Source organism: Euprymna scolopes, chromosome 37 (genome assembly GCF_053919585.1).
Source record: "Euprymna scolopes isolate OS-2025 chromosome 37, ASM5391958v1, whole genome shotgun sequence".
NCBI lineage: Eukaryota > Metazoa > Mollusca > Cephalopoda > Sepiida > Sepiolidae > Euprymna > Euprymna scolopes.
In genome coordinates this window covers 4,220,798-4,245,731 of record NC_136518.1, presented here as the reverse complement: position 1 = coordinate 4,245,731, position 24,934 = coordinate 4,220,798, and the positions used below count along the sequence as shown (strand labels likewise).

Sequence of the window (24,934 nt, the reverse complement as noted above, 5' to 3'; positions counted from 1 at the left end):
CATGATGTTGACCATCTTACAATTTATTCCTTTAATTCAGTTGACACTTACAATTCTTGACAGCGTCTGTTTCGTAGCACAAAATCATTCACTTAATTATGTCAATCAATGAATCTATTTTGCCCTTAACTCCTCAGAAGAAATAGCAACTATCAATCCCCCAAAATAAAATGCATTTGGGTATGATTACAAAATCTGAAAATTGGAAGAGAAGTTGTAATTACCTTTCTATTTGATCTTTTATTACGCCATTTTGAATTTTCAAGTTTTCAATACATTTTTATTTTATTTTTGAAGGTCGAAGGTCGTCGTCTGCAGTTGGAACTGCATAACAATCAATCGATATCAAATAAAAAAAAAAGTTTTAGAGTACATTTAAGGAGATATTTAATAGGATACCGTTGAAAAGGAGAACGTAGGTTTTGTATACACAAAGAAAAAAAAGAAAAAACTTGAGATGTGAGCTGGAGAATTGGAGAGTAATTGGCAGAAAGTGAGAGGGAGGGGGAGGGGAGGTAAAATAATTCGCCTTTTTTGCCTCTAAACATCTTTTGCTGCTCGGTGAAAACTTTTCTCTAAAAAAAAATACTGGTTCTTCTTCCTACCAAGCTACTTCTGGTTTTTCGTCTATGGGCGAAACAATCCATCAATCTATATAATACTAAAAGTCTATGGATCTTGTATGTTTGCAATCAGATTTCCGGTTTTCAACATCCGGTTGCGCATGCGTAAATAGCAACGTCTTCAATCCGTTATTCCAATTCCGGAATTTTTATATCGCTTTTAATACAAACAATTTCATTTAATTTGATCAAATAGTTATTTATATATACAAATAATACATAGATTCATAGATAATTATAATATATATTATAAAATCTATTTATCTATGAATCTATTAATAATATGAAATATTACCCTATACAATTTATGGAAAGAAAACACCTCTCACTTTCCCTCTAATAGATTTCAACACTCCTACTCCCTCTGTTTTCGTTACGTACGCGAGAAATAGTTACGTGTATGTGTGAGAGAAAGAAAAAGGGAGCGATGTAAAACTGGAAAGAGTTATCCCCCTTAACTAATGCAGACCTTTTTACTAGAGGGCGTTATTACAAAAAAATTTCTTTTTCTTCTTCCCATGTTTTTTAAAGTCGTCTGCTTACATTTCCAAACGGAAAGCTGAATCGGTAAATGCACACATTTCTATTACATTAAATAGTGTTTTCCTTTACACAATGGGTACTGAATGTTTGCTTAAATTAAATGAAAAAAGTTACATTTTATTTTCATTTTCTATTTAAAAAGCCATTATTAACATGTGGAGAGTGTTTTTTTTATTATTCTGTACTTTCAACTAACAATTTCATTTAAAAGATGATATATCAAAATTTGAATTTAACTATAATAAGGATTATGATACCTGTTCAGTGCATATTTACCTATAAGTATGACCAACCACTTATAATTCAGTAACTGTAATTTAAAAAAAAAATAACAATTATAATAAACAGAACGACTCATAGAAATCTATCTATATTCTTTTTTCATTTTAATATACTTTCATAGAAATGCTTCTGTTATGTAAAAAAAAACTATTTTCTTTATGCCACAAGTGTCACGCTCATACATGAATTCCATAGCTAATATAACGTACTGACCCAACGGGTCACGGGTGGTCTAGTATATACTAAAGTTTTGTGATTTGAAAAAAAAAAAAAATGAACAAGAAAAATAAAAACTTGGTACTAGAATTTAGCTAAATATTATTTATTTATTAAGAATTCGTGCAAACTATACGAAACTATTAATGCAAAAATAATTTCGTTTTTCGGGTCCCTCCGACAAAAGAAGGGTGGACATGTAAATTTACCCTTGTCTGTTCGTCTGTCCGCACTTTTCTCAATAACTATACATTATAATTTTTTGAAATTTTGCACAAACATTAAACATGATATGAGTAAAAAAAGTAACAGAACGGATTTCCCGTAGCTGCAGTGAAATAGAGAGAGGAGCAGCAGGAGGTAACAGGACTGGTGAAGTCACGCAGAGATAGCAGCAACAGCAGTAAGACAGAGAGAGTGTTGTGGGAAATGAACAGCAGGAAAAGACAGCAGACGACAATGATACCCCACTAGCCAGTGACAGCTCTATCAAAATTTCTTATGTAAAATGGGAAGCACCGACAGAAAATAAAAATGTTTCTAAAAAAAAGTTCAAAGTATTTCTTTTATTTGTTTGGCATTTCGTTGGGGGTCGACAGACGATGTTACATATAGGGGTTTCATTGAGAGAGTCTTATTGAGAGATGCTTAGAAAGAGTCTTATTACAGTGAGGGATGTTGTAGGACTCAGAGAGAGATAGATGTTGTAAGAGTGTTAGAGATATTGTTCATGTTAGGAGAGATTCATATTTATATTAAAACTGTTCATTCTTTAGATGCTGTAGATTGGAAGAGAAGGAGAAGCTCTTTGAGTGAGGACATGATGATGTTGCGACGTGTATGTAAAGACATATAACACAAATATATAATACAATTGGACTTTACCTTTTTTAAGAATCATAAGACACAAGACGAGCTTTACAAAAAACATTTGATGGTTTATTCTTCACACGGCCGTGTTCCATCACCAAGAATTCAAAGTTTCACATTTTCCCTTGAAGTGATGTCTCGCTCCTAGACGACTGTCTCCCTCCGAGTTTTTTCACTGACTGTCTCTTCTAACTAAAGTTTTTCTCTATTCCTAGAACTTTCTATTTTCCGTGACGTCATACACATGTTAAAACATGTGCCGTCTTTCACGTGTCCTGGACATACGTGTCCAAAACTTTTCCTATTTCTCAGTAACCTATTTTTCCAATATTTAAAAACATTATCTTATAAGCTGCATTCTTTCAATTTAAAATTTCATAACAAACTTGATAGTTAACATTCTTTCCTTGAAATAATTATCTATTTCTAAACAAATGTTTGTTTTACATTTTTAAATTCTCACACGTAATCTATTTCTACACCTAGATTACGAGGTTCGAATTCCGCCTTTGCTATTTCATTTTCATTTTAAACTAAATTCTCCATTTTTATACTTACATGAAAAGGGGACAGCCCTTATCATGTAACAACGAGAGGAAGAACTAAATGAGAATGCCTTCTATAACATGGTGAATCTTCCCTATTATTTGGATTCATCGGACTACTGTTCTCATCCTGAGTGTGATTTTCCCAACGTTTCGGTCGATGTAACCTCCGATCTTCCCCCAAGATGCAAAATCACAGAGCGGCATGACACATGTCAAATGATTGCATTTTTGTGGACCATTTTTCTGAGTTTTAGCCGGTAAAAATTACATAAAGTAAAATTTTATTTGCTTGGATAAAAAAAAAACCCTACTTGATCAAATTATGTGATTTTTGGAATATTTCATCTTAGTTCCATGACTGATACATCATAAAGGTTTATCTGTATTTTCTTTACTTTTAATTGCCGCCATAAGTGCCAATTTGAATAAGCACCTATTTTATTTTCTTATTCACCCAAAACAAGGCACAGTACTATTTGAAACAAAATCTACAGGGACTCTACATAGGGAGTTGAGCAGCAAGATGTCTATTCACATTACACTTGAACTTATGCACGTCAGTACAGACAAGGAAGCATCCGATGAAATAAATAAGTAGGACAACTCAAATCGTTGGGTTGAGGTGAAAAGTAAGCCTTATGTTCAATACAGTTTAGTAGTAAAATCGCTAAAAATCGTAAATGTTCATTTTCTTTATTTTAAATAAAATTACTTGATTGATTTACATGATTTTTGGAATATGACATCTTCGTTTTGTAACGAATACGTACATCATACAGACTTTTCTGCATTTTCTTTACTTTTAATTGCCACCATTTTAAGTGCCAATCTGAATAAGCACCCTCGCATGCCAAAAAAAAGAAAGAACCGAAACATTCTTCTCACAGCACAGATATTGACTTCTATGTTTTCTTCAAATTAGCCATCTTGAAAAAAGTCTTCAAATAAAGACGAAACGTTGATGAATATATAAAAAAAAAATTCACCTTTTTTTTTCCTTTTACATATTTGTATAAACATATATTTTTGCTTCATTTTCTGGTGTTGTTGTGTGAATTAGATGATTATTGTTGGCATTTGTTTCTTTGAGGTCTTTCCAGTTAGAATTCTTTCTAGAAAGACATTGGGCTCTAGCAAGAGAGATCGCGTGATGGTTTTCATCATCGCTAAGTGGGACAAATTGGATTCCAACTTGGCACATCTAGATTTTCAGCCCGTATTGTTAACCTCTTAGCCGCCGTCATTGTCTTCAAACAGTCAGTCATATTTTTTTTTCTTCACAGTTGGTATGAGGTCCTGGATATGACCTTAAACTATATCCGATGGTGAGGCCCCAGCTTACGGGCTTTGGGGAGTGTGAAGCCACCCCTTAATTGCCATTGCTCCCAGGTCCACTCTGACCAAGAGTGGCAGTACCTGTTAGGGTCCCAACTCTGGATTAAATAGAAACTGACTTGAAAAAAAAAAAAAAAATTCTATTAAAATATTTTTCTTCAAAATCACTGGATTCGGCATTAAGTAACCTGAAAAGGGTTGATATGCCGTAAAACAAAAACAACCAACCAACAGTTGATATGAGGTGCCTCCAATAAGGTCCCAGACTTTTTTGCACACATCCAAAATTGTCGTAGACTCTTGAAAATTCAGTATGTCATTGCTATAAATCTTCTGAGATGATTAACCAATTTTTATGATTTAAGGTTTAAATGAACAGCTACAGAAGGAATTGGAATACACCCTACTAAAGCCTGATTGTGGAGACACTATAGAAGAACGATGTGCGAAAAATTCTGTTTTAAACTTGGAAAAAAACGCCACAGAAATGTGTGGAATGCTTCAGGCTGCTTTTGGACCATCTTGCATGAATTAAGCATCAGGTTTTGGGTGGCATAAGAGATTCAAAGAAGGCCGGGAGTCTGTGAGGGATGATTAGAGGTGTGGGAGGAGTAAGGAAGTCAGAACACCAGAGTTGATTTGCCAAATAAAGAATTTCATTGATAAGGACCGTCGTGTGTCTATAGAGACAATAAGTGCACAGTTTGATGTCAGTGTGGGAACTGTACACACAATTGTTTGTGTGGAACTGAAGATGCAGAAGATTTGCATGAATGCACCAACCAGTCCAGTACTCTATCCTTGTCACAGACTTTTTGACCAAGATGGGCATCAAGACAGTTCCTCACCCTCCCTATAGTTCAGACCTTGCTCCCTGTGACTTTTAGTTATTCCCTAAGCTCTAGTAAAACCTTAGAGGCTGTCGTTATGAGACAATTGAGGAGATGAAAAGGGCTGCAAGTCATTAACACGCTCACACAAGAGGACTTACATGGGGCTTGCCGGAAATTGTTGGAACGGTGCAACAAGTGCATTGCAGCCGGAGGAGATTACTTCGAAAGGGAGTAGAGTTTCATGTGTGTATTATCAATAAAAGTGTCCATACAGAAAAAGTCTGGAAACTTATTCAAGACATCTAATAACATTTACGTGTTGACCTCCTCAGTTCTTCCCAAGTGGTTTCATTTCGCGTCTAGTTAGTGATTGGCTTAAATGCAACGACTTCAAACACTTGTTGACCTTTTCAACGGCAAATCCTTGTCACTGAATTTATTGCCATGTGCAAATGTGCATATGCATTGCATCCTGCGGAAACTGTTGCTACATCTGCGACGCATGCAATCACATTACTCTCCGTTGCTAAGCAACCAGCACCTCCTCTGCATCATCTTGTTTTTTTTGTTTTGTTTTGTTTTCCTCAAAATTGAAAATGTCATCCAATTTCAGATAAATTATTTAAAATTATTTAGGGTGTGGATCGGCTTTCAATTACCAAACTTTATTTTCTAATCTAAAACTAGCTAACCCTAACCTAAACCCTTCCCGGCGTTGCCCTAGGGTATTTTTATTTTAATTTTTGTTTTGTTCATCAACCCCCGCCTTCACAACTTATTTGGACTCTAACCCTAAAGTTTATTATTTTCAACCTGTAATTATCTATTTATTAATACTGTAGTTCCTTTAACGTACGTACGTGTGTCACGGTTTCCAGATTATAAATTATTCGATCGGGAGATCCTATCTATTAAAAAGGAGGTTAGAAGGTGATAACATATCTTTATGGAGACAAAAGATTTCTGAAGCAGAAAACCGACTTCAAAATCTAGTGGGAGATGCCCCGTTTTCTTCCCTACAACCTCTCTCTCGCAGAGGATACATTGCTAGTATCTCTCTTTTCTATTGTCATTTTCATGGTAGATGCTCGACTGAGCTCCAATCCATGCCCCCCTCATAAAACATGCACAACGAGAACCCATCTTGCTACAACCACTGTAAGTGATTTTGCTTTCTTCCTCTCTGTACCTAAATCTGTATGAAACTTCCATGGGTGAAGTTTCTTTCTAAATCTGTGGAACACAATAACACGTGGCTGCTTCCAAGCTGACTACAACATGGTCGTTTTCAAGTCTAATATTAATAAATTCTTGTTGAGCTGTCCTATTAAATAATCAAATCCTGTCTGGTTTCAACCCTTGTTCCTAACCCACAGTGTTATCTCACCGTCCACCTGGTAAACTCGTTAACCTTTATCCTTAAGTAGCCGTTGGCCTTGATAAGTGGTGACTCATCTATATATTAATACTCTAGTACCTTTAACGTACGTACGTACATGATGATTGCAACGTCTTGTCAAACGAATGCCACTCCCTCAGACACTTAGTCCATGAGCTCAAAAATGACTTCCATTGCCACAGGACCATTTTTATAGACAAATGCCTGAGGGAGTATCTATACACGGATGATATTACAGAGTCTTAGCTTTGTACTACAGCTAAGTCTCTCTCTCGGTTCAAAATGTTGAGATCCAGCAACAAGCAAGAGCAAGATAGCCAGCAACAAGTTAAACTGCAGACCAGCTTAATGCGGGTACTGGTCTCCCGCTTTATGTTTTTTTAAATCAGAAATTTACTTCTCCTAGAAAGGTTGCCTTCACCACGGCTTATGGCAGCCCTCTCCACCCCAACACATATATACATACACACAAACACACACGGTGCTAGTTGGCCGTTGACCCCAAAAAAGGGTTCATTTGCCCTTTGGAAGGTCTTGTTTTTAATCCTTCAGGGAGACTAGCCGCCCTCCTCACCAAACAAGTCTGGTGGGGGAACCAGTTTAGTCGCCAGTGACCCGACCATGAGGCAGGTAGTACCCTAAATACATGCATACATACGTACGTATGTATGTCACGGTTTCCAGATTATCAATTATTCGATAGGGAGATCCTATTTATTAAAAAAAGAGGATAGAATGTGATGACATACTATGAACATTAAATTAGTATATAGAAACGCTAATTTAATGTTCGTAATATATTATCACCTTCTATCATCCGTTTTATTAAATAGGATCTCCCGATCACCAAAGATGCAATGTAAAAAAGTAAATAAATAAAAAATGCTGCGGCTTTTGGACCATACGTGAAACTAAAATATACATTCTGTGTTTTCTGGCTAGGATCCAAGGGTAGTATCTGTTCTGTCTAAAGATGGTATAATGATATCATGGGGTTTCCGTTTGTGCCTGGTTCATTTGAAATGAATGAATGAGGTTTGGCGGTCAGCTAAAAATTTACACAATATTGCAATATTTTTGGTACCAGTTGAGGATATGATCACTAAGATTTGGACGATTATATTTATAGCCAGGGGTGATAAGAACGAACCTATCTATACTAAATCTCTTTGAATCTTATCTATATAAAAGCCAAGTACGTCCAAGGATCGAATACTGTTGCCATATCTGGGCAGGAGCTGCTAAAAACAGCCTATCCTGCCATGACAGAGTACAAAATAGACTTCGTGGCTTAGTGGGGGATGCCCTTTTCTCTACCCTGCAACCTCTCTCCCACAGAAGAGACGTTGCGAGCCTATCCTTGTTTTATCGTTATTTCCATGGCAGGTGCTCGTCTGAACTCAAATCTCTGGTCCCCCCTCGCCAATCTTTCACGAAAAACACCCGTCTAGCTGAATCCACTGTGAAAAATTTCCCCCACTCTATATCTGTGCCTAAATCAAAACGCGGATTCCATGAACAAAGCTTCTTTCTTAGAAGTGCACGCCTGTGGAACTCTGTTCCGTCTGCCTGCTTCCCACCGGACTACAACTTGAATGTGTTCAAGTCCAATGTTAACAAATTCCTAATGAACCGCCCCCTTAAGTAAACACTTTATCAAATCTCCACACTAACGTAATGTACTTGCAATAATCCTTATCCCTGAGTGGCTTCCGGGCCTTGATAAGTGGTGATCACTGTGTAAAAAAAAAAAAAAAAAAATTATTTATCCATAGCTTTTTATCTGGACACTAAAAGGAAACTAGACTCTGCTGATCCTGACTGGATCAACACTACTAAATGTTCTACATGTAATTCCTGGACAACAACACAATATTTAAAATTGGATAATTTTCTTCTTACGATAGAATTATTTCTTTTATGATGTTTTTTTTTATCATTTTTCTATTACAAGAATGGTTCTTCATTCTTAATATCACCCACATTAACGATTGGACCTTTAGCCTCTCCACTTATTTAATTTTTTCTAACTAGCTGTACTCGGCCATGCATTGATATAACTCAGTTTGTTTAAATAGAAATGCAATTTAAAAAATAAAAATGTTCTGTAAATTTAAGTTACATTTTGTAATGTTTATTATATTTTTTTTTGCAATTATTTTAACAACAAAAGTTGTTTTTTAATACACGCACACAAACACATGCACACAAACACACGCATGCATGAAATATAATAAGAACCATTAGCAACACATGTTTTTTGTTTATGTTCGTAATACTTGTGGATACACAATATTTTGAGACTTGTTAATATTTATAGCAAATGCCCAGCGAATTGTGAAATGCGACACACACACACACAAGACAGTAATTATCAAAGCATGAAACGAACTTGATGCTGTGCAAAGTAATATCTCTCTTAGTGACGCCATATTGTAATTTTAGTAACCGTTCATTTTAAAGTGTAGAATTGGATTCCAGAAGATGAGAATTATCAGAGCTTAGCCAATCAGAATGGATGGAGTTTTGAGAGGGAGCCGGAAAAGTTAACACAGCCAAAATTTATGGAAAACAATCGAATAGTTTTATTTCTAAATAAGGTACTTGTACAGCAATCAACCCAGGAAATAATGTACTTGTACAGTATAATACCCATATGAAGAAAAACACAGAAAATTTTACCTGTGACATCCATAAAAGTTTTCTTAAATTGAAAATCACGTCAAATCATCGAGTAGTATGACTTTCCATTGTTTTTCATATAGGTAAAATGCTGTACAAGTACCTTATTTCTCCTCATATAATTGTGAAAGCGGGTGGAGGGAACGGGAGGGATATAAGGAGTCAGTCACGGAAATGGCTGAAACAGTTTACGATCTAAACATTTCATATTTTTAAGAGAGGTGGGGAGGGGGCTAAAAGGAGTCAGTCCCGGAAATGGTTGAAGCAATTTACGTTATAAAAATCACTTTATTTCATCTAAGAAATTCAGACATCCAATTTCATAACGAATTAAGAATATTTATCTTATAAAATATATTTTTACAAGCCTTCGGGTCAAGATCAAAGTGTAGTATCTGTTCTTCAGATGCTGCACTTCATTTTCTTGTTCTCTTTCGGTGGAGGAGAAATCCTTCACGACTGAGACAATTTTTATTTTTGTACCTTTTCTCCACATTAAAAAACGACCCTGGTGTCTAACTCTGTCCCGTGGGGAGGCATAGTAAATAGGTACAAGCGTTGCCATATCATCTACCAACATTCTATGCTTTTATTTTTTTTCTTTAACCAAATCCGACCAATCGCATTCCTTACAGATTCATTTCATTTTCTTACCATCATGAAAAGATTGCAAAAGTTGACATGTATCATGTTTCTATAAATTCTTATTACTTACGTGACAAATCATCAGATTATCAAGAAAAGATTGTGGCATAAGTTATTAATAATAATAATAATAATAATATTACTGACTGATTTACAAGTCACTTTAAATTATGATCTCTTGAAAAAGTGATGCCTTACTATAGTTCTATTTCTTCTAATAATATATCTCAAGCTGTTCTCCATATTTGGCTAGAAAAATATTTATTTTTTTAATTCATGATCTGATTGGAACTAACATTACACTGATTATTTTGTGAAGGACATTCTATTGTTTGCTGATGTGATAATGTTATCAATTACTGTGGAATTTCCACTGGTTGTGCTAATTATTATTATTATTATTATTGATAATAATAATAATAATAATAATAATAATAATAATAGAAATAATAATAATAATAATTATTATTATTATTATTATTATTATTGGCTCACAAGGAGCTTTCACACAGATCTTTCCTTGAAAACAGCCTGTGGTATTCCCTGGAAGCTGAGTGACAACAAGTCTCCCCAGATTTCCAGTACTCTCCACCTCTTTCGGTAGTATTTGCAAATAAATTTGCATTATCGCAACAGCTGCTTGCCATTGATTTCTCGTTAGCAGCGGCTATCGGTCTTCACTGGAATTTGGGTGGCAATAAGCCTCCCCAAGGTCCCAGTTCTCGTCGCACTTATCCAGCGGAGATATGGTCAGAGCTCTCTCCTCAGTTTTTCCTTCGTCCTTGACTCTACTTGGCTGCTTGGTGTCACTTTTTTTGAGGGGGGGGTCAGTGATGTGGTAATGAGGGGGTGGTAGAGAACTTATAGATATGCGGCTTCAATATTATTATTATTATCATTATCATCATCATCATCGGTAATGTTTAAGAAAAGTGCAATCTAATTTACGTATGTGTTTACGGTGTGTACAACCACGTTTGTAAATTAACTAAACAAAAAAGTCATTCTTTGTCTGAATTTTCACAGAGGTATTAAGAAATATTAGTGATTGGTTGAATCAACATAGAGTAAAAGAAGTGAGAAAACTACATAGAGAGAGAGAGAGAGTGAGAGAGAGAGAGAGAGAGAGAGAGATGGAAAGAGGGAGAGAGTGGGGAGGGAGAGATGGAGAGATGGGTGATTTATTCAATTAATCATAAATTGCAGCTAATTGAAACAAATTAACACAGGAAAAAAATTCTCAAGCATAACTCAATCCCAGAACTAAAGTATGGTTTTTGCATGTATTTTGTGATATCAATGTATATAGGAAACAAAGGAGGCCTTAAAGAAACAAACGTTGATTAGCTCGCATTTCATAATAATAATAGATTGGATGTGGGAGGAGGGGGGGGGGGGCGTTAGTATCAAGAACCCCCCCCCCCCGACCTCCAAAAAAAAGAAGAAGGACTGACTTCCTAAACAAATGCTAAATCAACTTATAAACTATTTATGTTACATAGATCCATTTTTTTTTTCGTCACCTTCTTCTCTCCAGACCTCGCCAAATTGCAGCCAACTTTCGGATTCAGTCGGTCAGTTTTTGCTGGATATAAAAATCAGAAAACGATCTCCTTCTATCCGTCCGTCCGTCTACTGACCACCTGGAACAAAGTCTATTAATTGCTGTTACGTGCCAGCTTGCTTTTATATTTCATCTCTCAAATGAAATTGAGATGCCAATTGCAGTGCGTGTGCGCATATACTGATTAGCAACTCATTGGTTGTTGGTTCGATTACGGGCTTGGCATGACTGCTGGTCTAACCACACTAACGAGCTATGATACAGTGAAACAGTCTGTTTGTGGATGAGTATATATTTAAGCCCTTCCTTACTCTCGGGTTGAGCACTCTTGGTAATAATATCGTTTGTTATTACTTTAGTATAATACAAAGTCTATATATAAAAGTGAACGTATCTGTGTGTGTGTGTGTGTGTGTGTGTGTACATTTCCCTACGCAATAACTCTGTCAATTTAAAGTTTACAGACTCGAAATTTGATATACAGGGTACTGAGATTTGGGAAAATCTTTGTGATCGGTTTTCGGCTAGAAATTTGGCTGTTAAGGGGTCAAAGTTCAACGATTTGACCTTTGAGAACTCTACCAAACACTTCTGATAATTTTTGGTCTAAACACTTGAACTTTTTTGTATAGGTTTCTTGGACATGGATCTAACTTAATAACTTGATTTAAGTCCAAAACAATAAATGTCAAGGGGTCATAATAGGGGTCAAAGTTAAAAAAAATTGACCGCTTTTTTTTTTTTTTTTTTTGCTCAACATACACCTCCAAACACCCGGGCAACGCCGGGCTGAAATGCTAGTTTTTTATAAATTCAAAAACATATATACAAATAATGCAATGTTCGTATCGAGTATTGTTAGGCATCATTGCCGACGGCGCTTGACCCAGTGACCTGATTGATAGAACTACTGGCTATTAACTTGATGGTTGTTGGTTCAATCCTGGGCTTGGGACGGGTGTTGGTTTATCCACATTGAAGAGCTGTGATATAGCGAAACAGTTTGTTTGTATATATATATATATATATATATATATATATATATATATATATATATATATTGAGGATACAGCGAAACAGGACTGTATGTCGATGACTACAAATATATTTTAAGTCACCACCCCCTTTGGGTTGAGCACTGTCGTAAATAATCTCACCCGCTACTTAATTGGCTCAAAACTGTGAGGATTGCTGTTTGTTTATAAATAAGCGGCTTGAGCACTATAAAATAGACGTTTAGCGAGGTTATTTACGGGCACTGCTCCCTTGGGTCGATTGGTAGAACTGCTGACTATCAACATGATGATTCTAGGTTCAATCTTCGGCTTCAGAGAGGTACTAGTCTAGCGACACTGATGAGTTGTGATACAACGAAACAGGACTGTATGTCGATGACTACAAATATATATCTATAATATAAAGCTGTGTGTGTGTGTGTGTGTGTGTGTGTGTGTGTGTGTGTGTGTGTGTGGTCACGAATAGGCTCTTATATGGTTGACTATTTAAAAAAAAATGATTACTTATAATGATAGAAGATGTATCGAGACACAGGAATGGGTATGTTTGATCTGCCAGAACGGTGGTTCATTAAATGTGTTTCATAATTTTCAGTCATATCTAAACATTTCTTCTCCTGCTACCACCACCCACCATATACACACATAGCTCTCAATAATACCGAAAAAGGCCGGAGGAACGGCCGAAAAATATTTGTTCTTTTCAGAAAAATGTGTGTGCGCGTGCGCGTGTGTGAACAAGTTTTTTTTAAAACGTTTGCTCCCCCCCCCTCTCTTCTTCGTCGCCCGCTCCGTTTTTTTTTTTTTTTTTTTTTTTTTCGTTGGTGGGTGGCCAAAACGAAAAATACAAATCGAATGTTTATTACTTTTACATGCTCGAATGGTTCTCACTTTTCTTGGTAACTCCACCCACAAAGAAACCGGCTACGCGTGCGGGTGGTGGTGGTGGGGGGGATATCCTTTTGTATCTTTTTTTGCTGAACAGATTAGAGAGTTCTTTTATTAACACTTTCAAATTATGGTTATCTAAATGGATTTGCAGTCAATCAAAAAAAAAAAAAAAATTGAAAAGCGAAATAATTCCGAAACCGCTTTATGGGTGAGCCAAAATAGTTTTCCTGTAATCTTTACCAACGCGAGTTGGTATTTGTGCATGAGATTATATTATCTAATATATAAAGTTAAGTTAGTTGGATTTTCGTCAGATCTAACTGCCTCTTTACACATGTCTTTGTGTTGTTCTGTTAGATAATTTTTGTTTTACACAGGAATCACCACTTATCAAGGCACGGAGGCTACTCAAGGACAAGGCTTAATGGGTATGCATTAGTCAATGTGATGATAGCGTAGTAAACATAAGTAGTGGGAATTTTGTAAATTGGATTATTTAGGGAGACGGTTCATCAAGAATTTGTTTACATTGGACTTGAAGACAATCAGGTTGTAGTCAGCTAGAAAGCAAGCAGTCGGAAGAGAGTTCCACAGGCGTGCAGTTCTAAGAAAGAAACTTTGTTCATGGAATCTACGTTTAGTACTCTGCACACTCCCTACATAGTATCACTGCAAATTATGTTGTTATTAAGTGGTACTGTGTCTTTTATGGGGTTGAAAAAATTTTTTCACCCCCATAAACGGCACAGTACCACTAAGTCGTAAGGGGCTACTATCTGGAACATAATTAAGGAGTTGGGCAGCAAGACGTTTGTTCACATTACACTTGAACTTCTGTAAAAACTGTAAAGAAAAACTATATATATATATATTAGTGATGGGACGATTCCAATATTTTTCCCGATTCTGATACAATTACCGATTCTGTGCTAAATTTCTGATTCCGATACAAATACAGATTCCAATTCTTTATAAACCTCTAATTATTTAACTATAAGATTGTTATTTTCCGCGATATTCATAAAAACACATGTTAAATATGCAAATATTGGAGCTCAGACGAGCACTTGCCTGTTTTATCGTTATTTCCATGGCAAGTGCTTGTCTGAGCTCCAATCTCTTGTCCCCCTCCCTCGCCAATCTTTCATGAGAAACACCCATCTGGCTGAAATTACTATCAATAATTTTTCCCACTCTTAATCTGTGCCTAAATCAAAATGTAGATTCCATGAACAAAGCTTCTTTCTTAGAAGTGCATGCCTGTGGAACTCTCTTCCGCTTGACTGTTTCCCACCTGACTACAACTTGGATGTCTTCAAGTCCAACATAAACAAATTCCTGATAAACCGCCCCCTTAACTAAGACACTTTATCAAATCTCCATTACTAACGATTACTACGATATTATCCCATTGATTACTGTACACGCAATAACCCTTACCCTCGAGTGGCTTCCGGGCTTTGATAATTGGTGACCTTCATGTAAAAAAAAAAGAAAAAGAGAAACCATGTGTTTTCATTTAAAATAGAATCGAATGTTTTACAAATATTTTAATGGAATGTGTTCTGATGAACTCGTTTCACTTGTGCCCCCTCGACGTACATATCCCCGACAAGCCCGCTTAGCAACAAAATCTCACCCCTTTAATGTTGAGGTCCCGAAATGCCAGAAAGCTTTCTACTCTAATGGTTTCTTCCCTCGAACAGCTAGACTTTGGAATTCCCTTCCTGCTACCTGTTTTCTTGGCTGTACTAATATGCAGAAGTTTAAATGTAATGTAAACCAACATTTTGTTGATAGCCCCCTTATGTCCACGTAGCGATATGCCTTGTTAGGGGTTGAGTCAAACGAAACCAAATATCATTAGCTGAAAATGTTAAAGAACAAAATAACAACACAGCTCCAACGGAATTAGTTAAATAATTAATTTTAATTGAATTAAATGTTAACATGCAGAAAGTCAAGTATCATAGTTCAATTGTGCTCTAAAAAGACACAATCATTTCGAACGTGTCCCTGTCTTATTAAAAAATAAAATCGGTATTTTTTTACTTTCTTTCCACCTCAGCAGTCATCGTTATAATGATCACTTGCATAGGTTTTCAGGTATGCTGAAAACGAATATCACATTGAAGTTTTGCGCAGACAAGTAGTTTTCTGGATTTTAAGAGCTTTATTATCCAATGTAATCTCTTATGTTTCGACTGGTCGCCACGTTTTTTTTCCCCCAACTGAACGCGTATGCGTGTTACAAAACACCCCTTCCTCATGTTAAGAATGGCAAACACCGGTGACATTTAGTAATGCATTGGAAAAACTTTCTTAATATTTCCAATGTTGCCCGGGATTAAAAATGATTAAACTAATAGCATATGCCGCCCCCCCCAAAAAAAAAGGGCATCAGTCACGACTGATACTATATACTACATATTTTCTTACATGTTTGAAAATATTTTTGAGGATTGTTCTAACTTTTTCTGTTTTTATTTCTTTGTCTTTTCCAGATTGATTAGCGAAATGTCTTTTCCTCTCTGGCCCCCAAGCCAGACCCGGCGGCTGGCCTTTCTACTCTCACTTCTTACTGTCTTCATCCGAGGGTTTTGCGTTGCACAAAGCATTGAGGACGAGAACCATCAGACCTCTTGGACCTTCAAAGTGCCTGGAAAATCTTCCGTCTCTTTCTTCCCCGGATATTCGAGTAGACAGCATCAGCGGCTCGGATTAGTTTTCCGAACCCACCAGTCAGACACTTTGCTTCTCTACCACAAAATAGTGCACGCAAATCGGACACACTCTCCGCAGGTCCAATTCTACGAATTAAAAGCTGAACTAATACAAGGAGTTGTACGTGTACGCTATAGATTGAACCAATATTTGGATGATTTTACCATTGGGCAAAGTGAGTATATTTTTTAATTATTATTATTTTTTTTTTTTTTGCTAATCAAGGCTGAACACAGCTTCTATCTTTACTGATCCTCATCTGGCATCAATTAATATGAATGGCTCTCATCTTGGGGAGACTTCATGTTTTGACAAGCTCCTGGGCTTGACCTTTACTCCTGATCTGAAATGGAAGACATAAATCTGTTGCCAAGGTCGCAGGAAAAATGGTGGGATCATTCTAACGCTCCAGTAGATATCTCACTGCTGATGCAATTCTCTACCTTATATAGAAGCCAAGCACGTCCAAGAAGTTGGGGGTACCTTTTTCTCTTCCCTGCAACCTCTTTCTCACAGAAGAGACATTGTGAGTCTGTCTCTGCTTTATCGTTATTTTTATGGCAAGTGCTCGTCTGAGCTCCAATCTATGGTCCCCCCTCGCCAAATTTTCACAAGAAACACTCATCTAGCTGAAAACACTATCAATAATTTCCCTCACTCTTTATCTGTGCCTAAACCTAAACATAGATTCCATAAACAAAGTTCCTTTCTTTGAACTGCACACCTGTGGAACTGTCTTCCGTTTGTCTGCTTTCCAGCTGACTACAATATAGTCGTCTTCAAGTCCAACGTAAACAAGTTCTTGATGAGACGTTCCACTTAAGTTAACAAATTTACCGAATTTCCATTACTACCGATTACTTTATTGCCCAATTAACTACTGTAAACTCTTTAACCCTTATTCACGAGTGGCCTTTGGGTCTTGATAAGTGGTGATGCCTATGTAAAAAAAAAGAAAAAAACGAAAAAAACACACAATTTGAGGATGAGGGATAATCGGGGTTTTTGAAGTTCAGAAACAGATTGAAAATGCTTACGGTCAAGTATTTGTTGGATTTGAAGACGGTCATGCTGCCATTTTGTTTTGTTTTTTGTTTTTTATATTTTTCTCGCTTATTTTTGTCGCCGATATTCCCCACCCCCACCCCCACACTTTAAAGATCTCTGTTTTCCATCAGAACACTTGACGAAGCAAGCATCAATATTTTAAACTTACATTTTCGTAGTAATATACATTCTCAGATATCCCTTGAAGGCGGACATTTTTTATTTTTCATATTTTTCCCCCGCTTATTTTTTGTCGCCAGAAAGGAAAACAAAAAAAAAAGAAATTCTACTCAGCTTTTTTAGTTGAAATGAAATTCATTTATTTATGGTTATTCAAAAATAATCCATTGTCTTTCATACCCAATATATAGTCATGATTTCATATATATATATATATATATATATATATATATATATATATATATATATATATATATATATATATAATATATATATATATATGTGTGTGTGTGTGTGTGTGTGTGTGTGTGTGAATAAAAAGGAAAAACCTAAAAGAGTAAAAACAAAAATAAAATCAAAAATCCTGATGATGTCCCCTGAAATAGGGACGAAACGTTGATTTTATTTTTGTTTTTACTCTTTTAGGTTTTTCCTTTTTATTCACATAACGTCTAAAGCATCATTTATATCTTGCTTTATTTTATTCACACATATATATATATATATATATATATATATATATATATATATATATATATATATATATATATATATATATATATATATATATATATATTGTTCCGCAGTGGTTAAAGTATTTGGAAAAACCATTTGTAAAAAATTGATATTCTCCTGAAGGTTGAAGGTTCAATCCTCAGTGTGGGCGATCGGAAAATACAATTGCTAATTACTTAGGACCTCTATCCAGCCATGGCTGACGGAACAAGAGCATGTTACCTCCGTAAAGTAAATAAAGAGTTCCGCTCAAAATTCCATACAAATTCCTGATTTTGACAGAAACATTCCCCGAGTTCAACAAGATACTCCTGAAGAAGGTCGGAGGTTACATCGACTGAAACATTGTGAAAATCACACTCAAGATGAGAACAATAGTCCGATGAATACAAATAATATGAATAATGAATCCTCATCTCCAAAATTCAGAAACGTTCTTAGTTTTGCTCACAAAACAAGTTGAAACCTGAAAATGTTAATTCTGTCATGAAGAAGAATTCAATTTATGATGAGGTTCAAGGGTTTTAGATTACTTTTATGTCATCAAAGAATGACTTCCTGTCTCTTTCCCTATACACACACATGTGCACTTGGTGTTTTTATTTTAACTTTCTTAGTGGGAACTGATTGAAGTTGTTTAAAAAAAAGTTGTTTTGTGACGTAATACACGTTAACACGCGCGTTAACATGTACACGCTTGGCACCCAACACGTTGTAGCAGAGTACGTCGCAAGGAACAGAAAACAAGTAATAACTTGACTTACTTTTTCCCGTTGTAACAATGACATTTATTCTCATGAATAAAACGACGAGTCAATAATGGAATTTTTATTATTTTTATTTAAAGATCACCACAGGCTACACAAATCAGTCAGTGACTATTCTCCAAATAGCTTCTTTTTTTTTTTTTTCATAAATGTACATTTTTTTATTGTGAAGAAATGTTTAGCAAAAATACTTCTCATGCATTTCCGTTGTCTTGCACTCGATTCACACGTTAAACAAAAAGATTCAAAGGGAGATAACCTATTCTCCCCAAGTGTATTCTAATAATGCGGTAATCTTGACAGACCATGTGATTTCATGCTATCATGACCCAAGTATTTTCTTGAAATATTATATGCCTTGAAAAAAAAAAAAATACAAAAAATATTACGTACAGAAAAAAATACAAAAAATATTACGTACAGAAAAAAAATACAAAAAAATATTACGTACAGAAAAAAATACAAAAAAATATAACATACAGAAAAAAAAATGCAAAAAATATTACGTACAGAAAAAAAAATACAAAATATATTACGTACAGAAAAAATACAAAAAATATTATGTACAGAAAAAAATTGCAAAAAATATTACAGACAGAAAAAAAATACAAAAAATATTATGTACAGAAAAAAAAATACAAAAAATATTACGTACAAAAAAAAATGCAAAAAATATTACGTACAGAAAAAAAATACAAAAAATATTACGTACAGAAAAAAAAATGAAAAAAATCTATATATTAATACGATAGCGTGTTTTTTTTTTGTGTTACGCTTACATTATTTTTCTTCCGAGTGACTGTCGTTTAATTGTTATGACCTTCCATTCCTTGTAATAAATAACTTTGCCAAGAATTCTTCATAAGTTTTGCTTTCGGTTGCGAATATAGTTGAAGGAACTCAAATTACATATATATATATGTGTGTGTGTGTGTGTGTGTGTGTGTGTGTGTGTGTGTGTGTGTGTATATGTTGTAGTATTCGTAGTAGTAGTATTCGTAGTAGTAGTAGTAGTAATTTATAAATATATATGGCAATTAAGCTACACAGAATATTCTGCGTTTCATCAACACTAGGATTCATCAGGCTTATGCAATGAAATGAAATTCATCTATTTATGGTTATTCCAAAATAATCCATTGTCTCTCGTACCCAATATATAGGCATGATTTCAAAAGTAAAAAAAAAACAAGTGGTTAAAGTACTTGGAAAAATCATTTGTAAAAAGTTATATTCTCCTGAAGGTTGAAGGTTCAATCCTCAGTATGGGCGACCGAGAAATACAATTGCGAATTACTTAGGACCTCTATCCAGTTGTGGCTGATGGAACAAGAGCATGCTACCCCCGTAAAGTAAATAAGCCTGATGAATCCTAGCAAGGATGAAACGCGGGATATTCTGTGTAGCTTAATTGTCATATATATTTTATTAATTACTACCTAGCTCTAACTACGTATTGCACACTGTTGTTTACGCATAAATTTATACTTTCATATATTAACTTATGTGATTAAATGAAGTAGTCATAAGAAAATTGCTCCAGGAAAATGCCTACTTCGGACTATTACCTTGTGATGTGGATTACTCAAAATACAGTTTTGATCATTTTACCACACTGCTATCAAAGACATCCTCTTCGGATTTTACCATGCAATTTGGATGTGAATTTTTATATCCTTTTCATTAACCTCCCTTACTCTATGATATTTAAACAACTTTTAATTGTGAATTTCCCATGTCTCACTGACTTTAGCAAATAAGGTGTAAACCATTATAACTATTTGCTAATATTTTCTCCTCTGACGAGATGGTAGACATCGAAATCCTATAGGATAAGGAGTTATAATATTTCAAATGTATTCTTTGTCTTACATAGAATAATAAAAATCTTTCGATATGAAATTTAAATATTTCATGCCATAAATTTTTAAATTTGTTGAATGACTAAAAGTTTATATATATATATATATATATATATATATATATATATATATATATATATATATATATATATATATATATATATAGATTATTCATTGAACTTTGAATAGTCAAGTCGCTGCCTGATGATATCTGTTGTTTGATTGAAACAAGTGGCTATTTGTAGCAGCGGGATGTGAGCATGTTTATATAACAATAAACAAGTATTATCAGCTCTTTTTATTGAGCACTATCTAACAACCTCGTTGAATTCATCAGTCCATTACTTTTGAATATAAAAAACCCGCGTATATATATATATATATATATATATATATATATATATATATATATATATATGTGTGTGTGTTTGTGTGTGTGTGTGTGTGTGTGTGTGAATATATATATGTGTGTGTGTGTGTGAATATATATATATATATATATATATATATATATATATAATAGATTCACTGATTGATATAATAATTAAGTGATTGATTTTGCACTATGAAACAAATACTGTTAAGAATTGTACAAATCAACTGAATTAAAGGAATAAATTATAAGATGGTCAACAGCATGAATTTTGGAATATAACTTTTTGTCATTTATTCTCTATATTGCTCTGTAATTACATTGAGCTTCTTAAATAAGGATTGATATATAATAAGAAAATATATTTCTACAGAAATATATATATATATATATTCTTCATAAGTTTTGGTTCCGGTTTCAGTTCAAGCTGATGCATCCAAGTCATATATATATATATATATATATATATATATATATATATATATATATACATAAGATCACCGAAGTTAAGCAACGTTGAGCCTGGTTAGTGTCAGATGGATGACCATTTGGGAATCTAGGTATAATAATTATTCATCTTAGATATGTTTTGTACATAAATTCATCTGATAAGTATCGAAAATCGAAAAAAAAATCCGATCCAAAAAATAGTCTTTCTTTCTTATAGATGAAAAAGAAGAATTTTTACAGGGGAATATTTTACGTTACACCGGTCAAGGGAGATAATAAAATCTAAGTAAACCCTTTCTTCTTAAAAGAAACAGATTTATTGTATCTGAAGATATATTTCAGTGGTAGAACATTCGACTACAGATCGAATGATCCCATGTTCAAGCCCGGATGTACCTCACCATTTTATTTTAATTTTTTCTTTTCAATGAATTCAATTTATGATAAAAGAAGATATACCATTTAAAATCGCTGCAAATCATTTCTTTGTTTGCATATTTTGAAACTAAACATTAATCAGAAGTGACTTTTCCAGGGCATTCATCGTCAAGCTTAAATATCAGTTGATATTATATTGTAAACAAACACCGATGGAATTTGATTATTATTTTTAAATTTATGTATTTATTTATTTATTTATTTAATTTTTACAAATTAGTCCACCAGGCAAATTATTCCTCATAATAATAATTCAATAAAGGATTGATTCTATAATAATACACACGCAATCTGCATAAATTAAAATATAATGTTTAAATAAATCTGCATAAATTAAAATATCATGTTTAAGCGTACTGTGTGACTGGGCAACGCCGGCCATCCAGCTATTAAACTATATAATGGACATGCATTAACACGGTTACCAAAAAAAAAAAAAAAAAAAAAAAAGAAAAGAAAAAAATTGAAACCCACACACACTTATTATATTTAGCTGATCATATTGGGCTTCGTTTGAGTCAACATTTGATCCTGTTTTAAATTAAGACAAGTGATTTCTATACTTATTATATTTAGCTAATCATATTGGGCTTCGTTTGAGCCAACATTTGATCCTGTTTTAAATTAAGACAAGTGATTTCTATACTTATTATATTTAGCTAATCATATTGGGCTTCGTTTGAGCCAACATTTGATCCTGTTTTAAATTAAGACAAGTGATTTCTATACTTATTATATTTAGCTAATCATATTGGGCTTCGTTTGAGCCAACATTTGATCCTATATGAACTAAACATACATAGTTTTTGTTTTTGCATAGTTTTTAAGGTAAAAAACTTCCAAGACGTTATATATATATATATATATATATATATATATATATATATATATATATATATATATATATATATATATATTCATTCGGACAAAACACTAAGAAATAGGGCTTAATTATAGGTTGGACGCGTTTTATTTGGGGGGGGTCACCCTGTATATATATATATATATATATATATATATATATATATATATATATATATATATATATATATATCAATGCATACGGATTCCCCAAAATAGATTTTCTTGTCTTCATCGTATTTCTCTTTTGTAAATCAAGAAAAAAAAAAATCGTATTTCCTTGAAAATCTTTTTCTCCCCCCCCCTCTCTCTCTCTCTCTCTCTCTCTCTCTCTCTCTCTCTCTCTCTCTCTCTCTCTCTATTATCGATCCTGGAAACTTGGAATTTTTAGAGTTTGCTTCGAATTTTTTTTTTTTTTTTTTTTTTTTTTTAAATCGCTTATTGACCTTGATCAGCCAAGACGAGGTGTGGATAGGGGAGGGGGGACTTACACACGTGACGATTTGCAAGAAGCGAAGCGCTTCTTGTCTGAGAGGCGCTCTCGAACGACCATTTCCACAGGCGTTGTCTGCGCTATTCTTGGAATTGCAGATAACAATAATCACAACTGATTTGGAATTGGCCAAATGAGTTGCAGTTGTTTAGCAGAACGAGATTTATGCAATCGCAGTAAACAAGTGTTTCCCTTCTCTTTGAATTTTTCTCATTATATACTAGCAGGGAAACCAGACGTTGCCCGAGATGAGAATCAACGAATGTTGCCCCCTCCCATATTTTGTCATTGAAATCGGCGAAATCGTCCATTTTTCAATCAAATCGATTAATTGCCTGTTCTAGTTGAGAATCCACTGCGATACACCAGGAGAAAGCTTCACATGCCTCCCCCGTAGTAACTTAGCTCCCCAAGTTCAAAATACATTGTAGCTTACATTGCACTGTAGAGAACTTACTGTTGAATTTATACAGTGATTTTTATATAATTGCTTGAATTAACGTTTAAAATGCAAAAGTCTGGTATCACAGTTCAGTTGTGCATTAAACAGAAACATTCATTTCGAACGCGCCCCTGTCATATCAAAGAACCTACTATTGATTTTATATGCCGAACCTTCCTACTTGTGAGGTGATAATGGTTTGAATTAAAGTTTAAAATGCAAAAGTCAAGTATCATGGCTCAATTGTGCTCTAAACAGAAACATTCATTTCAAACGTGCCCTTGTTATATTGAAGAACCTACGCTGGGTCTTTCTGCTTGTGTGGTATTAAAACTTCTTAAATGCATTTGTGATGTTATGCTGTATAAGGAGTTTACTTTAGTAAAAATCGCCTGTTCCTTCTTTTCTCGGATTTTTTTTTCGATTATCATTTATCAATACTTATCGAAGACATTCCAATACAAAACCTATCTAAGAACATTGCCAGTAACATAAAATACATTAGTGTGAAATTAAAAAAAAATCAGTCCAGCTATTTAGGATTCTATAGGGAACAAACTCACACACACACACAAACACAGAGTTCTCTATTATTAGTAGAATAGATTTAATAACTTCAGACAATTTTGCCGGATTTTTTAAGTTGTGCCTAAATTAAACTAACAAATCAAACTTTCCCTTGTGTTTTTCTCATTATCTCTACTATTATATAAAAGAAACTGTAAGTTCGTTCCCTATGGACTCGAAAATGGCTGGGCCGAATTTCAGACAAAGTTACTTTATGTGCCTGGCAATGTCCTTAGATAAGTTTTCTATCGGAATGTCTTTGATAAGTATCAATAATCAAAGAAATCTGATAAAAGAAGGAACAGGCGATCCTCAACAAAGTTAACACCTAACACAGCCTAACATCACAAGAGCACTTAAGAAGTTTTATTACCACACAAGCAGAAAGACCAGACATATAACATCAGCAGTAGGTTCTTTGATATGAAAGGGGCGCATTCGAAATAAATGTTTCTGTTTAAAGCACAATTGCACTATGATACTTGACTTTTTTTATTTTAAACTTAAATTCAAGCAATTATCACCGCACAAGCAGTAAGGACATTTTTACATGTGGAAAGAAATAAACGGTAAAATGAATAACATCTTGAAATTTGGAATATATTTGTTTTGTCATATATATATATATATATATATATATATATATATATATATAGTCAGCCACATACAGTACTGTTTCGCTGTTTCACAGCTCATCAGTGCGGCTAGACAAGTAACTACCTCAAACCAGGATCGAAATCCAATCGCCCAAATGACAGTCAGAGCTT

The 24,934-nt window shown here is 34.4% G+C and overlaps 1 protein-coding gene across 1 annotated transcript in view; it reads left to right on the top strand.

Annotated features, from left to right (window-relative positions):
- Positions 1–24,934, top strand: part of LOC145261042 (axotactin-like) — a 482,064-nt gene that overhangs the window by 62,467 nt on the left and 394,663 nt on the right. Inside the window, exon 2 of the mRNA XM_080119191.1 lies at positions 15,952–16,346. Coding sequence (XP_079975317.1) covers positions 15,965–16,346 — 382 coding nt within the window. The 5' untranslated portion in view covers positions 15,952–15,964. The remainder of the gene's footprint in view (positions 1–15,951; positions 16,347–24,934) is intronic.